The 17,747-nt window shown below is 29.9% G+C and overlaps 3 protein-coding genes across 4 annotated transcripts in view; all 3 read right to left on the reverse strand.

Moving 5' to 3' along the window:
- The window catches only part of LOC108758129 (odorant receptor 13a-like), a 2,259-nt gene extending 802 nt beyond the window's left edge, over positions 1 to 1,457 (reverse strand). Inside the window, exons 1-4 of the mRNA XM_018502925.1 lie at positions 1,198 to 1,457; positions 952 to 1,074; positions 765 to 855; positions 429 to 568 (exon numbers count right to left, since the gene is read on the reverse strand). Of these exons, the coding sequence (XP_018358427.1) occupies positions 429 to 568; positions 765 to 855; positions 952 to 1,074; positions 1,198 to 1,457 (614 nt within the window). The remainder of the gene's footprint in view (positions 1 to 428; positions 569 to 764; positions 856 to 951; positions 1,075 to 1,197) is intronic.
- A 3,150-nt stretch (positions 1,458 to 4,607) lies between these two features.
- On the reverse strand, positions 4,608 to 8,106 carry LOC108758128 (odorant receptor 22c-like). Of its 2 annotated transcripts, XM_018502924.1 has the most exons (6): positions 7,844 to 8,106; positions 7,603 to 7,725; positions 7,404 to 7,494; positions 6,724 to 6,863; positions 4,742 to 4,874; positions 4,608 to 4,658 (listed from the first exon to the last, which is right to left on the reverse strand). In XM_018502924.1, exons 1-6 carry the CDS (start codon positions 8,104 to 8,106, stop codon positions 4,608 to 4,610), a joined length of 801 nt encoding a protein of 266 aa, XP_018358426.1. The 2 variants fall into 2 exon arrangements, with proteins under 2 accessions (XP_018358426.1, XP_018358425.1); XM_018502923.1 differs by lacking the exon at positions 4,608 to 4,658 and having other exon boundaries at positions 4,661 to 4,874.
- Positions 8,107 to 10,790: 2,684 nt separating this feature from the next.
- Positions 10,791 to 13,526, reverse strand: LOC108758107 (odorant receptor 13a-like). Its single transcript, XM_018502896.1, has 8 exons — positions 13,458 to 13,526; positions 13,253 to 13,370; positions 12,752 to 13,025; positions 12,503 to 12,625; positions 12,319 to 12,409; positions 11,987 to 12,126; positions 10,943 to 11,075; positions 10,791 to 10,863 (listed from the first exon to the last, which is right to left on the reverse strand). Exons 1-8 carry the CDS (start codon positions 13,524 to 13,526, stop codon positions 10,813 to 10,815), a joined length of 999 nt encoding a protein of 332 aa, XP_018358398.1. The 3' UTR covers positions 10,791 to 10,812.
- Between the last annotated feature and the right edge of the window lie 4,221 nt (positions 13,527 to 17,747).

Consider the following 17,747-nt stretch of genomic DNA (forward strand, 5'->3'; position numbering starts at 1 on the left):
GGGGGGGGGGGCGTACGACTACCCACCCTTCCCCTGCTTTAAACAAACAAATTCTTCGCATTAAAAAGAAATTTTCTGCTAAAGCAATGAACTTACGTTCGCGTGGAAAGTCGCGCGCCACTAGACAATGGGGAAGGTGGAATGCAGTAGGTGGATATAGTTTAGAATAGTTTCTGATGTTATATATAGCCGAAATAGGACGTTATCTTTTCAAACTTTTTTTGTTAATTACTTTTTAATGAAGGACGAACGATGGCTAAAATTTGTTGGAGGTCACTTAGGGTCATGACCTTGACAACATATGTATGTCAAGGTCAAGGTCATTGGAGCTTGGTCCCCTAATCGATATTTTTACCAAGAAAAGGAATAAATCAGAAAAAAGGTAACTAATTATGAAAGAATCGACTTAAATTAACATGCACACTTACATAGATTTATATGGAAGGATGCTGTAATCAAGTAAAAATTGAGCTTGCCAAAAATGGAGAAACAAATGAAGGAATTGTGCAATATACATAGTTATTGGCCCAGCGATGTCTCTTGCGCTTTTATCTAAATTCATTAACACCTAAAATACACATTTAACTTATTTTCGTATTTATTTCAGCTGTCGCACTGGCGAAATTTGCAGCGATTGTGAGGATGTTACTAAAGATTATTTTTCCATAATGTTGTTAAAATGTAACAAATCCTCGTACTTTCTAAAATTATTTGTACTATAAAAAAGAAAGATGATACGTACTTGTATATCAGTTGATACATACTTGTATACCAGTTAAACTTCCAATGATCATATTTAAGTTAAGATTAATTAGAAATATTTTCGTAAATAACGATTCGATATGTTCAGCAAATCTATGAAATCAGGACATTACATAATTATATGTGAATTAATATATATATGTATAAATATCAACGATAGAACGTTATGCAGTATATTTTTAAACATACTCTATTATGAGAGGATGTCTACGTAAACAATGTAAAGTTTTACTGTAATTATTGTCCTGTATCTTAGTTCGTTTTGCGTAAAAAATATCCTCGTTATCTTTGCCAATGTTCTCCAGTGTGTTTCTGTAATGTAAGAAATATCATTGCTTTTGGCAAACTGAGATTTTGGAATTATGAGTCACTGAAAAAATTAATTGTAATTTAAGAAAAGCGTCTCTATCTTTTTATGATCAACGCAGACTTTACCCAATAATTGAGAACATTGCACAAGCATGCTGAATTAAACTATAATACAAGCCATCAACCGCGATTGTGGCGAACGTGTGAGCGAACACGGCAATATAACTATGCAGTGCTATCGGATATATATATTGATTAAATTTCTCGCCGTATTCAACGCGAAATGGTAATCTCGGCACAGAAGATTTTGTCACATTGAAGATATCATTCGCCATCAGAGTCAGCATGATTGGTTTAAGTACGAAAAGACACCCCGTCATATGCATGAAAACTAGAGAAAATGGTGATCTTAGCGAGATCTTTGGGTTAGTTTATTAATATGCACAAAATACAAAGATTAATTTTTTTGATAAGTATACTCTTTAAGCAATTTTTTAAAGAAGCAATAAAATGTTTCGTAAAATCGCGGAGGATCCTATATATATGATTCAAAATGTACGCCTGCATTGTACATACCTGCATAAAATGCTGCTAGATATTGCCCATATCTTGTATGCCGTTGCAGAATAATCCTTTCTATATCTGTATTTATTGATAGCCAATCCTTTCGTATTATGTTAAGACAAATCTTTACCTAAACACATGCTGCCGTATTTCTCTTGCTAATGTAACATTTTTTCATATAAAAGTCAAGTGTTAATGCAAGTTTGAAAATTCATCACTTACTTTCTCGCTATTTAACATTATAATCAATAGTTTAGAGCTGAATGTTATACTGATAATTAGAGATGGCAGACACTCGAACACGTCATCGAGAGTTATCGAGCCGATTAGTAAGTAAAGTGCCTATTGGAATCAGTATAAAGTAAAATGTATAATGGCGAAATTGATAATTTGTTGTATTTAGAATTTATAATAGAATTATATAAAATAAATATAAATACAGATAACAAACAAGAATATAAATAAAATGCGCTCGAAGTTTACATAGCAAAACAATTAAATTATCAATGATCAAATAAACGAGCAATAAGGTGTTTTGTTAAAATATTTAATATTAATTTAACATATCAATATAAGAATATCAATATATAAAATATAAATACGGCTCTCTACACAGAGCCTTCTTCAGTATAACTAAATGAACATATCTCTTCCACTTAACAATTATTTCAAATCAAAGAAAATTCCATGTCAATTTATTGATGATATCGTTTTCACACCATCATGTAAGTAATTCTTTTAGAATCAGGAATTTTTACGAATTTATATATTTTTATGATTTAGATAAATCAATCGTGAAATCATTTTTACATTATGGGATTAAACGTAATTCTCGCCGTTAAACGAGTAATTTGTTTTGCATTTTTAATTATGGACATTTTTGGAAGAATTGACGTAATTCACCATTAAATCATCAATAAATTGACATGGAATTTTCTTTGATTTGAAATAGTTGTTAAGTGGAAGAGATATGTTTACTTAGTTATACTGAAGAAAACTCTGTATAGCCGAAACGTCTATATTCATTTATTTATATTTTATATATTGACATTCTTATATTGATATGTTAAATCAATTTTAAATATTTTAATAAAACACCTTATATTACTCGTTTATTTGGTCATTGATAATTTAACAAATAGAAATATACATATAATGATTCTATAATGTGTTCTCGATAGAAAAAAGTGCATTATACATCATATATTTATTGTAACTCATACATTCACTAATTTACAATTACATTTGAGTACATCCAAATTTATTTCATGTATCTGTTCACTTTCTCATTAAAGTTATTCGTATGTATTTTAAATATTTAATGAAAAATTTAACATGAGTGTGTGTGGGTGCATAGTTGATTAATAGATTCATTAGATAATCGCATTTGATATATTTCTAATCACTCATCAAAGAAAAAAATGTATATACGATCAATAAGTTTGCAGCACAATAAATGAATTCTTTTTTTGATAACTTTTGAATATATATACCTGAGGTATCGCAATACTAGAACACAATACAAACAACAGCACGAAGCAAATACATCTGTCCCGAAGATTATAATATGGCCATAATCCTGAAATAGTCAGATATAATCTAAGAACAGCGTAACGTCGGTTTTGCTCAACGTCTTTCTTATCGAACATTTTTCGAAATAAGATGATTGCGGACTATATCGACTATTCTATGTGAACGTCAACATTCAAAGTTCAATTTTCAATAAATTGCGGAAGATTGCATATTGATTTCTTTCATCTTCTATTCAGCAACATTATCGTAATTGCGCTAAGAAATAAGCGGGCGATTAACTATTATGTTTCAATCATTTCTCTTTTACATTTTTAAAGCTGTTACTTATCATTTCTCTTTGAAGGGACACTTTCTTGTAATTTTATATTACGTATCTCATGTTTCTATTTCCTTTTGGAAAACGTAGAACTTTATACTGCTTTAGAGAAAGCTGTATATACCTCTTTTAGAGAAAATAAATAGCAGAAATGACAAACGTCGTGAAAATATGATATATTATTATAATTTAATCACAAATTCTTTCGAATTGTTTCTTCGTTCTTCTACACTGTTAATTAGAAAGGTAAATTTTTCGGAATATTCGATCGGTTGATTACATACGTGGCTTATGTCGATAAACAATTAACTTACATACTTATGTAAAATTACGCGGGTCAAAAAGTTTTTAGAAAAGAGCGGACTTACACACATGCACACACACATTATATATTCATACGTAAGTCCGTTCTTTTCTAAAAATTTGTATATGCATATATATACATACGTGTGTCTGTGTGTGTGTATGTACAGGTAAAATGGATAATTTTTAAAAATAAGTTATTTTAATGAAAATATTAATGTACGATTATTAAAAAATTGATAGTTTATGTAAATATTGAATATTTCATATCAATATGTCAAGGTGTAAAAGATTTGTATATTATTGATTTTTCAATATCTCTAACTGAATACTTCTATGTGCATAATAATAAGAGAAACCATATTATTATAAAAAAATTATTTTATTTAAAAATGTGAAAGTTATCTTCATATCTTTTTAACTCTTCCACTTATTGTTAGAAAGGAATGTAACCAAAATATACTTTCCTCGAAACCGTTCCACTTTTATTCGAAACATTTTTTCGTATCATCAAAAATAAGTGAAATATTAAAAGATTTAAATTTAAGTGGACCATGTTGTACATAAGTAAACTTCTAGATATTGTGAAAGGTTACAGTGTATCTGTATGGAGCGAAAGATGATGCTATTTATTGTGAAGATATGTATATGCATGTACTTATATTTACGTATAATATCTATATTTCGTTTATCATAAAATCGAAGAAAAATATTCGAAATTATAAAGGAGAAAAGAAAAATATGTATAATACGTACAACTTTTATTGTATTAAATATATTTCAACTTAGACACTTTTGAATAAATTAATGCACCAAATCATCACTGGAGAGAACGAAACATAGTGAGATAAGATAGAGACGTTTTTACAACCTTTAAGAAATAAAAAAATCCCTCGGTAAGCTACAATTATAACAATATAATTTGAAAACATAACAATACAATTTTATATTTACCGTAGCAAAGCTTTCAATAGATAAAGTCACCATTTTGCCGGCGGTGATTTTGCATGGTGACGTCGTTCTGTTCATAATTAGGAGAAAAAGTTTTTGACATCTGTGCGAAGCATAATACCAATTCGCCCTGCAGCTATTATTTGAAATAAGATAAATATAAATTAAAATATATAAATATAAATTAAAAAGATTAATAATAAATCGAATGTTTGTGTTAGGCCTTTATCTTGATATTCAACACAGAAAGCTGCAATCTATCTTTCGATTCGCCTTGTATGTATTACATATGAAGGAATTGCAATTATATCAGAATTAAAATAATTATAAGTGTGCGATTATTTGTAGTAATTGTAAATATTATAATACTCCAAAAATATAAAAAAAAATCATTCGTTTCGATACAAGCTTTTCTCGATGGTTTAAATTGTCTAGAAAAAAGAAAAACCTCAAACTAAAGAATCGAACATATTGAATATTCGATCTGTCCGAATAGTTTAAAGTAAAAAAAAATGATTTATTTTGAATACTTCGGACAATTCGAGTTTAAGTAGTGATCGGTTAGAACTGTCAGTTTAGTTGTGTCTGAAGTTCGGACAGTTTTAACTGTAAAGAAATGTAGTGTACCTTGGGAAGAACAGTTTTTCACAAAAAAAAAATCTTTTCTTTTTTAAGTGGTTGCTTAAAAGTAAAGTGCTTAAAATTTGGGATGCCTTACCAGGGCTTACCTAAAATTTGCACAATTTAGATAAAAATATTAAGAATGTTTTAGCTGTACAATAACAGTCAATTAGTCAAAATAAGCTGACATTAATCAATATCATTCAAAAAATTTTGATGGTATTAGCCCGTGAATATGTTCTGAAACCAACTGCAAAAAACAAAATAACAAATAATTTGGCTTATAACGATTTTATGCATCAAAATAACCATATATTTCTGTTTTTTAGGTTAACAACTTTTAAACGAATAAGCGAATCCAAATAAACTTTTGCATGAATATTTATTATTGTTTGATGTGTGGAATTCGACCGAGCAACCTTCTCGTGCAAATGCATACACAAATGCCGGCGGTATTGTGTTGAAAATTTACTGAGAAAAGAGATTTCCTAATTTTTTTGAACAGTGAGAGCTACATCTTTACCAAACGAAAACAAGGTGAGAATATGTTTATTTTTCGAGGTTAAATTTGTATGCAAGTTTATACATGTAAATGTAAATACCTCTCCAGAATGGCCGTTGATCTATTACTTTTTATTATCATTATAAATGTAATGCTTTGAACTATTATAATTTCATTTTTTAGAGAAGTCTATGGCGATATTTGTGTTCAGTTAGTCAAAGAAGCATTTCCAATCCTTAGCTGTTACTAATTATATAAGTTATACATTAAAAGTTACATTTTTAACATTTTTTTCTCCCTCATTTCATCGTTAACTTATCCTAGAATTTTGCACACGTCAAGTTCAGTATTTTAGCTTCATTACATTAATTACATAAAGAAATTAGACATTTCTATGGTAACTCGGTTTAATAATAAGAATCGCCTTAAAATTATATAAACCTTATAAAAATGTCTTTACTGTCCGTACTGTCCGAACTTCAGACATAATTAATTGACATTCTTACCGATGATTGCTTGAACACGAACTGATCGAATTGTTTGAATTATTTAACGTGTGATCTTGAAATTCGAAATGTCCGAACTGTTCAATTATTTGACGTTTCCAAGCTCTAGAAAAAAATCAGAAGAATGACGTAATTAAATTATAAAGGAACATGAATTAATTTGCACCCTTACATAGATTCATATGGAAGGACGCTGTAGTCAAGTAAAAATTGAGCTTGCCAGAAATGAAGAAACAAATGGATGAATTGTGCAGTATAGATTGTTACAGGCCCAGCGACGTCAAAGGAAAAGGAATAAATCAGAAAAAAGGTAACTAATTATGAAAGAATCGACTTAAATTAACATGCACACTTACATAGATTTATATGGAAGGATGCTGTAATCAAGTAAAAATTGAGCTTGCCAAAAATGGAGAAACAAATGAAGGAATTGTGCAATATACATAGTTATTGGCCCAGCGACGTCTTTTGCGCTTTTATCTAAATTCATTAACACCTAAAATACACATTCAACTTACTTTCGTATTTATTTTGACAGTCGCACTGGACAAATTTGCCGCGATTTTGAAGATGTGGTTACTAAAGATTTTTCTTTTCATAATATTGTTAAAATGTAACAAATCCAAGTACATTCTAAATTTACTCGTAATATAAAAAGGAAAAATTGATACGTACAGTAGAACCTCGATTTGTCGATATTTCGCTTATTCGACTATGCATTATTCATATCTCGTTTATTCGATATCGATTATTTTCCAATATACATGCAACTTCGAATGGTTATGCATTTATCCCGTTTGCATATACGTTTTTTTTCTACCAAATTCTTCTTTTTATGAAAAAACTGCGTAATAAATCTAATTTCATTGATTTTTTAGCTGCGGAGACTCATTTAAATAATTATCCATGTTTTTTAAATTAAATAAAATATAATCCTGACATTACATCCGTTTTTCACGATTATTTGATCTAATTCTGTCTCTATTAGATCGGACAATTGAGGTTCTACTGTATTTGTATACCAGTTGATACGTACTTGTATGCCAGTTAAACTTCCAGCGATCATATTTAAGTTAAGATTAATTAGAAATATCATCGTAAATAACGATTCGATATGTTCCGTAAATCTGTGAAATAATGACATTACACGAATATATGTAAATTAATATGTATACAATACATGAATATCAACGATAAAAATGGGTAGATTTTATACAATTTTTTTTTAAACATACTCTATCACAAGGAGATGTCTACGTAGACAGTATAAAGTTTTATTGTAATTATTATCCTGTATCTTAGCTTGTTTTGCGTCAAAAGTGTCGTCGTTATTTTTACCAATGTTCTCCAATGTGTATCTGTAATACCAGAAATATCTTTTGGCAAATCGAGACTTCGAGATTATGAGTCATTAAAGAAATTGATTGCAATTCAAGAAAGGCATCCCTATCTTTTCATGATCAAGGGAGATTTTACCCAATAATTGAGAACATTCCACAAGCATGCTGAATTAAACAATAGTACAAGCCATCAACCGCAATTGTAGCAAACACGTGTGCGAACACGGCTGTATAACTATGCACTGTTATTGGATAAATATATTGATTGAATTTCTCGCCGTATTCAACGCGAAATGGTAATCTCGATATAAATGGTATAGATTTCGTCACATTGATATCATTCGTCACCAGAGTCAGCATGATTGGTTTAAATATAAAAAGACCCGACGTCACATGCATGAAAGCTAAAGAAAATAATAATCTCAGCAAGTTCTTTATTTTTTGAAGTTATTTCAACAATGTGCATAAAATACAAAACAATCAATTTTTTCTTAAGAATAATATACTCTTAAGCAATTTTTTGAAAACAAAATAAAATAATGTTTCGTAAAATTGCGGATGATATGATCCAAAATGCACGCAAGTTTCTATGACATCTGTATTGTACATACCTGCATAAAATACCGCCAAATATTGGCCATACCTGGTATGCCGTTGCAAAATAATCCTTTCTACATCTGTATTTGCTGATAGCCAATCCTTTCGTATTGTGTTAAGACATATTTTTACCTAAACACATGCTGCCGTATTTCTTGCTTATTGTAACAGTTTTTCGCATAAAAGTCAAGTGTTAATTCACTTTTAAAAATTCGTCACTTACTTTCTTACTATTTAACATTATAATCATTAATTTAGAGCTGAATATTATACTGATAATTAGAGATGGTAAGCTCTCGAATAAGTCATCAAGAGTTATCGAACCAATTAATAAGTAAAGCGTCTGTATTGGAATTATAAAGTAAAACGTATAATTGCGAAATTGATCATGTTGTGTTTTTAAAATTTATAATAGACTTATATAATATAAATATAAATAGAGATATATAATTATTTTATGTCCGATCAATTATATGAGAGAGAAAAGAATTACATCATATAGTTATTGTAACTTTACACATTCACTAATTTACAGTTACATTTCATTACATCAAAATTTATCTTATATGTCTGTCTTTTTTCTGTCCTCATTCTGCTGTCTTATATTAAAGTTACTCATATACAGGGTGTCTGGAAATTATCGCCAAATGTTTCGTGCGTGGGTAGAACAGACTATACTGAGTCGAAAAGTCCTGTACCATTTTGCGGTGTCAGTAATAGTTAACGAGATATTAATTACTAAAAATTGCAAAATATTGGTCTTGAATTTTTTACTCAAATAGTATCAACTTTACAGAAAAACTGCAAGAGATAAAAATCATTAATTTTCTTCTCATAAAGTTCTGAGAATTTTTTCAGAATTTTTTCAGAATTTTTTAATACCGTATTTTCTTATGTTGGTAAAAATAAAAAAAATGCAGTACTAAAAAGTTAATAAAAAATTCTGAAAAAATTCTCAGAACTTTTTGAGAAGAAAATTAATGATTTTTGTTTCTCGCAGTTTTTCTGTAAAGTTAATAGTATTTGAATAAAAAATTATTCAAGACCATTATTTTACAATTTTTAGTAATTAATATCTCGTTAACTATTGCTGAATGGTACAGGACTTTTCGACTCAGTATAATCTGTTCTACCCACGAAACATTTGACGGTAATATTCAGACACCCTGTATACTTAAAAAATTTAATTAATGTGTGCGTGCGCGTACATAGTGTTGATTAATAGATTCATTGTATAATTGTATATCAATACATTTCTGATCGTTCAAAGAAAGAAAGTGTACAATTAATAACTTTGCAGCATAATAAACGCACTTTTTTTGCTAACTTTTGAATGTATATACCTGAGGTATTGCAATACTAGAGCAGAATGCAAATAACGGCACGAAGCAAATACATCTATCGCGGAGATTATAATATGGCCATAATCCTGAGATGGTTAGGTATAATCTAAGAACAGCGTAACGTCGATTTTGTTCAACGTCTTTCTTGTCGAACATTTTTCAGAATAAGATGATTGCGGACTATATCAACTATTCTCTGTGTGAAGCTCAACATTCAGTATTTAATTCTCAATGAATTGCGGAAGATTGCTTATCTATTTCTTTCATTTCCTATTCAGCAATAGTATCGTAATTGCGCTAAGAAATAAGCGGGCGATTACCTACTGTATTTCAATCATCTCTCTTTTACATTTTTAAAGCCGTTGCATATCATTTCTCTTTGAAGGGACATTTTCTTTTAATTTTATATTCCGTATGTTACAGTTTTATCTCGTCTTGGAAAAGAAACTTTACACTGCTTTAGAGAAAGCTGTCTATGTTAGAGAAAGTAAATATTAGAAGTGACAAACAACGCGCTTGTGAAAATATGTCATATTATTAATTTAATCACAAATAATTTTCGAATTATCTCTTCGTTCTTCACTACTGTTAATTGGAAAGATAAGTTTTCAAATCTGATCGGTAATTATATGCGTAGCTTATGTCGATAAATAATTAACTTACATGATTATGTAATGTTACATAGATTAAATATTTTTTAAAAGAGCGTGTTTATATATATATATATATATACAGGGTGTTTGGAAAATAATGATAAATCTTTCGCAAAAAGTCATTTTTGCTTCAACGTTGAATAACTAGATGAAAAAAAATGGTACGGAGCTTCGTAAAAAAGTAAATTAAAGGTAAAGATTCGCTCTTTCGAATGATGTAAATTGCATTTGTGTACAATTTTTAGAACTATGTTGTACGTAAGTAAACTTCTAGATATTGTGAAAGGTTACAGTATATTTATATGGAGCAAAGAATAATGCTATTTATTGTGAAGAAATGTATGCATTTATATTTACACATATAATATTTATATTTTAGTTGTTATAAAATTGAAGAAAAATATTATAAATTATAAAAAGAAAAGTATTTATAATACATACAATTATTATTCTATTAAAGAGATGTATTTTTCAACTTACAGTTTTGAATAAATTATTCATGCGCCAAATCATCACTGGAGAGAACGAAACATAGTGAGATAAGATATAGAAGTTTTTAAAACCTTTAAGAAATAAAATAAATACAACAAAATAATTGAAAATATAGGAATAGAATGTACTTATAAAATACCTTATGCTTACCGTAGCGAAACTTTCAATAGATAGAATCACTATTTTGCCGGCGGTGATTTTGCATGGTGTCGTCGTTCTGTTCATGATCAGGAGAAGGAGTTTTTGACATTTTTGTGAAGTATAATACCAATTCGCTTTGCAGCTATTATTTGAAATAAAATAAATATGAATTAAAACAATAAATATAATAAATCTTTACATTAATATTGAATTAATTGTAAGTATTTGTGTTTCTATTACGTCTGTATTTTGACATCCAATACAGAAAACTATAATTTATCTTTTCATTCTTCTTGTATATGTTACATATGAAGGAATTGCAATTTCATTAGAATTATAAGCGCGAAATTATTTGTGGCAGTTGTACATACGCGCCAAAAGTATAAAAAACTATGTATACAGGGTGTTTGATAAGTAACAATAAAACTCTTGCATAAAGGCAGAATGGACTAAGATGAGTCGAAACGTCTTCTACCATTTTACAATTTTCGCAATAGTTAACGAGATATTAATTACTAAAAATTGTCGAATATTAGTTTTCAATAATTTTTTACTCAAATACTATCAACTTTACAGAAAAACAGTAAAATATAAAAATTGTTAATTTTTTCCTCATAGAACTCTTTTTTTAGAATTTTTTAAGAATTTTTTCATAATTTTTTAATACTATATTGTAATTTCTCATGTTGATAAAAATAAGAAAATGCAGTACTAAAAAGTTGATAAAAAATTCTTAGAACTCTATGAGAAGAAAAAATAAATAATTTTTATCTCTCTTCCTGTTTTTCTATAAAGTTGATTTGAGTAAAAAATTGAAATCAACATTCTGCGATTTTTAGTAATTAATATCTTGTAAACTATTGCAAAAATTGCAAAATGATACAGGAGTTTTCGACTTAGTTTAGTTCGCTCTATCCATATGCGAGAGTTTTATCATTACTTACAAACACTCTGTATATATTTCGATACTAGCCTTTCTAGATGGCTAAAGAAAGGAAAAAAAATGGTAATTAAATTATGAAGGAATAGACTTGAATTAATTTGCATTCTTACATAGATTTATATGGCAGAACGCTGTAGTCAAGTAAAAACTGTGCGTTCCAGAAATGAAGAAACAAATGGATGAATTGTGCGGTATAGATAATTATGGGCACGGAGATGTCACTTGTGTTCCTCTCTAAATTCATTAACACCTGAAATGAACATTTAACTTATTTTCCTTTTTTTTTTGGTTGTCGCACTGGTCACAATTACCCTGATTATGAAGATGGACACTGGAAATTATTTTTCTTTTGTAATTTTTTGTTCGTTGTCGTTAAAATATGTATAATAAAAATCTTCGTTTAAAATTATTTGTAATATAAAAAAGAAAAGTTGATATATACTTGTAGACCAGCTAAACTGCCACAGATCATATTTAAATTAAGATTTATCAGAAATATCTTCGTAAATAATGCTTCGATATTTTCCGCAAATCTGTGAAATGAGAACACTAAACGATTATATGTAAATTAATATGTAAATATTACTTAACGGCAGAAATAGTTATCATTATTTCTTTATACATACTCTATCACATCGAGATGTCTACGCAAACAGTGTAAAGTTTTGCTATAATTGTTGTCTTTAATCTTATCTGATTTCGCAATGAAATCGTTCGCGTTATTTTTTCCAATGTTCTCCAGTACATTTCTATAATGCCATGAAAAATACCGATGCTTTTGATAAATTCAGATTTTTATATAATAAATCATCAAAAAAATTGATAGCAATTTAAGAAGAGTATTGTTATCTTCTCATAGCAAAAAAAGAGCTTACCCGATAATCGAGAACATTCCACAAGCATGTTGAATTAAAACATAGTACAAGTTGTCAACCGCTATTGTAGCGAACGAGCGAGTAAACACGGCCATATAATTATGAATTGCTATCAGATATATATATTGATTGAATTTTTCGCCGTATTCAACATTAAAAGGTAATCTCGATGCAATTGGTATAGAAGATTTTGTCGTATTGGAAATATCATCCGTAATCAAACTCACTATGATTGGTTTAAGCATGAAAAGGGTCGTCATCGTATGCACGAAAACTAGAAAGAACGATATTTGTAGAAAGATCTTTAAGCCATACGTTTAAATATGTTTAAAGTATCGATTTTTTTTTACAGTAAGTATTATTCTTTAAGAAATATTTTTTTAAGGTGTAATAATAATATTTTAGAAGATCGCGAAGAATATAATCCAAAATGCACACTTATATATAGGTATATGTGTGCGTTTAAGAAGTTATTACAAGTTTCTACAATTATATACACACCTGCATAAAATGTCGCCAGATACTGTCCATATCTTGTATGCTGTTGCAGAATAATTCTTTCTACATCTGTATTTACTGATTGCCAGTCCTTTTGTATTGTATTAAGACAAATCTTTACCTAAACACATGCCATATTTCTTGCCATTGTAACATTTTTTCGTATAAAAGTCCAATGTTAATGCAGGTTTGAAAATTCATCACTTACTTTCTCGCTATTTAACATTATAATCAATAGTTTAGAGCTGAATAATATACTGATAATTAGAGATGGCATACTCTCGAACACGTCATCGAGAGTTACAGAGCCAATTAGTAAATAAAGTACCTATATTGGAATTAGTAAAGTGAAACGTAATGAAGAAATTAGTTTACTTTTGTATAATTTATAATCAAAAAGATATAAGGTAAATCCGGGTCATAAGCCCCATCTTCCTTATTTTGTGTGTTATCCAGTCGTTTGCAGCGTCACTCTGTTCAGAGCTAAAGATGGGCATAGCGGAAAATTATATTGTTTCAAAACATTAGGAACAATCACTAATGTTCCGTTCATTTGTTCCATTTACTTTGACCAGATTCTTTTCTTCTTCTTCTTCTAATATTTAAGTGGCCCAGGTTCCGGCGATAGTAAAGACCGGATAAACATGGCCATTCCAGATTCTTTTACTGACCAAAAAATTCGAAACGCCATGAAAAAAAAAATTAACGAAACTAGAAATGTACTGTTCAGAGATATTTCGTTCACTTTGAATGGATCCTTTTACTTTTTTACTAATCTATGGCTCGAGAGGCACGTAGTACATAGATCACATTGCGCATCCCCTCCTCTCCAGATAGAATGGTTGCGTTCCGTGAGAGCTCGCTGCTATTGGTGGATTCTTTCAGATCATCCAATCAACATTCCGACGATACGAAGCAAAATTCATCGGAATCCTATTTTTTGATTGGTTGCAGAGCATTGGATGACGCACATCAGATGCAGATGTGTGAATCCAGCAACAGACTAGTAAAAGAATCCGTTCAAAGTGAACGAAATGTCTCTGAACAGTACATCTTTAGTTTCGTTCATTTTTTCCGTGGCGTTTCGAATTTTTCGATCAGTAAAAGGCAAAGACATATGCTGGATTCACACTGCATCCGATTTTCGTCGTACGACGCTCTTCAACCAATCAGAAATCGAAATTCCGATGATATGAAGCAAAATCCATCGGAATCCTGTTTTCTGATTGGTTGCAGAGCGTCGTACGACGCAAATCGGATGTAGTGTAAATCCAGCATAAGAATCCAGCAAGAATGGACTGCGTGATCCGTATGTCAAAATGGCCGATAGGGATGAGAGAGAAGGACAGTGGCAGACGGCCATTTTTATCTCTTTCCATTCAATGGTGTAATGGGAGAGAATGAAAGGAGGATTGGCCGTCTCCCACGGACCTCTCTCTCATTATTGTCGACCACATTCGATACACCACTCAGACGCGGTCGCGTAGTCCATTCTCCTATGGCTTTGGTAAAAGGATCCGTTCAAAGTGAATGGAACGTTCATGAACGAAACATCTTTATTCGGAGCAGTGTTGTGACAGGTGTTGAATGAAGTAAGTGCAAAAAGTTGTTTCTCTATGTTGTAAGTTAAATGCGTTTATTTGTGTGTAGTAGTCTCTGACGACCTAAGAAATTTTCAGCGCCATTTTCTCAAGTTCAATTTACTCTCAAATTTTGAGTTATTTCTGTGGCTACGTTGCTACATCTAATCATGGGAATGTTTTAGAAGGCATTTCCGTGTTGAACGCAATATTTCAACCTTGAAAAACTATAAGGCTCCGCGCAGTATCTATACAAACGAAACAATCCCCATCTTTTGTGTGGGACATAAGCCCCACCGAAATTACGAGTTGTGGCGAATTCACTCATTGCAGGTACTCTCTAAATCTAATCTCTAAATCTGAAAGTGGATAATCATTGATATCAGTGCCAAATATAACACTGGTAATCAGTGAATGAAATGTGAGATCTCTAACCTAACTAACCTTTATTATGTGATCTAACTAATCTTGTTTTAGTGTACAAGTTCAATGAATATGGTATTAAAGATTGAAATTAATATGCAAATATCAATACTTTAAGTATATACTGTTCAAACCATCTTTCTTTCTTAGTGTGCCTTCCAACAAGCAACACAATACGACAGTGATCATCTCATCTTTGTTTAACATGGGTGAACAATAAGGATGTAGCAATACACTGTCATTTGTGTCGCTTGTTGGAAGGCACACTTACAATTAGCTAATTATTCAGTGCCAAGTATGCTACTAGATAATCAGTGACTATTCACTGAAAAAATAAAAGTTTCTACATTTTTTCTTTTTTATAGTGGTTATTCTTAAAGAAACATTTTTTTTGTAATCTCCCACAGAGTAAGAAAATAAATAAATTATATTCCTTGAATGAGTTTTTGTATGAAAAAAGGTTTAAAAAGTGATTTCCCTGCAGTTCTATAATATGGGGCTTATGTCCCGGATAATTTCACGAAGAGTCATTTTCTTACATTTCTTTTGGAAATTTCTAGTTATTTGTTGTTTTATATTTTCATTAAAAAACCTATGTGAAGTTATTGTAGGGAAATCAAATAATACATAAGAATATTTATTTCGTTAATCTACATCTTCGGGAAGTTACAGTGCCAATTTTAAAAAACGTGGGGCCTATGACCCGGATTTACTCTATAGAAAATATTACATACATATACACATATATTTACTTATTTTAATTTCACATATTCACATATGCGCGCGCGTGTAAATATTTAATTAATCAAATTAAAAGAATGATAAAAAAAATATAATGGGCTCTCAATATTTTAAATAAACAATATTAAAATGTATGTGAAATCGAGGGTTGACGAGTCATTCGCTGGTTCTTATGTGCTTATAATTGAAAACTTTAATAATAAAATCAGATATAATAGTACATAACAAATGTTTCGACTTATTATTAAGTCATTTTCAATGTTAACAAAGTCGCAATAAAATTTTAAAATTATCAATACATGTTAAACGTCTTTACGTGAAATTAATATTTTTAACGGATTATTTCGCAAATATATATATAAATTCCTAACTGATGATACAATACTTCTCTATTCATGATGCAATTTTTCTTAATAATATTAAAATAATGTGATAGGGTTAATGTGTAGAGAGTTCTCATTGCAGTAATGAGAGCAACAATAGCCGAAACATTCGTTCATAATTATGTGAGTTTGGAGAAAAGGACAGCGAACTTTTGCGTTCTCTCTCTCTCTCTCTCTCTAATTACTGTGGTGAGAGCTCTCATTAGCCCTATCACATCGTTTTAATATTATTCATTTGATTAGTAGGGTTTTGGATATAAATATATTTCTGATCGCTCAAAGAAAAAAATATACAATCAATAACTTTGCAGTCAATAAATGAATCCTTTTCCTGCGAATTTTTCAATGTGTATACCTGAGGTATCGCAATACTGAAGGAGAACACAAAGAACGGCACGAAGCGAATACATCTGTCGCGGAAATTATGATATGGCCATAATCCAGAGATGGTCAGATATAATCTGAGAAGAACGTAACGTCGATTTTGTTCAACGTTTTTAGTGTCGAACATTTTTCAGAATAAGAAGATTGCAATCTATATCAACTGTTCTATGTGTTCGATAAACTACAGAAAATTACTTATCGATTGTTTTTATTTCCTATTCGGCGACAGTATCGTAATTGCACTGAGATCGCTGAAGAATAAGCGAGCGATTATTTATCTATGTTTCAATCCTTTCCCTTTGACATTTTCAAACCCGTTAGTTATCAATTCTCTTTGACATTTTCTTTTACTTTCATATTCCGTATTAATACGTGTCTTATGTGAACTAGTTTTGAATTCGACTTCTAGTGAACACTTTTATTTTATCTTCGCAAGAAGACTGAACTCTGAATTATTTCGAATGATTGAAAAAATAAATAGCAGAAGGTAATGAATAATATATAAAGGTGAAATGTTGTTATTTCACGAGAGAAACATGAAACGCTCTAATAGTCTAGCTTCTACAAATTTTGAAATTGTTGAAATGTTAGATTCAAGTAAAATTGACAAAATACAGTAATGTTAATAAAATGTGGTTTCAAGAGTTCATACATATACGTGATTTTCGAATCGTCTCATTGTCTTTTTATTTAAAATATATAATAATGACAAATATGTTTATTATTAATATGTATGTGTTCGTAAGAAATTGAAAAATAGTGAAAAAGTTATGAATTGCGTGTATCACATGTCCAAAAAAATTACAATAATTTCCTAAAACAAATTATATTCTTATATTGATTCGTAAGGAAGGATGCTGTCTAATAATAATCTAATAAAAATTAAGCTAATCAGAAGTTTAAAAGAAGGATTAGTGAGCAATAGAAAAAAAATTTACATGAGTAATTTCCTTATGGTAAAAAATTAAAAAAAACAATACATGGGGG

This window comes from Trachymyrmex cornetzi, unplaced genomic scaffold (genome assembly GCF_001594075.2).
Source record: "Trachymyrmex cornetzi isolate Tcor2-1 unplaced genomic scaffold, Tcor1.1 scaffold151, whole genome shotgun sequence".
NCBI classification, from domain to species: domain Eukaryota; kingdom Metazoa; phylum Arthropoda; class Insecta; order Hymenoptera; family Formicidae; genus Trachymyrmex; species Trachymyrmex cornetzi.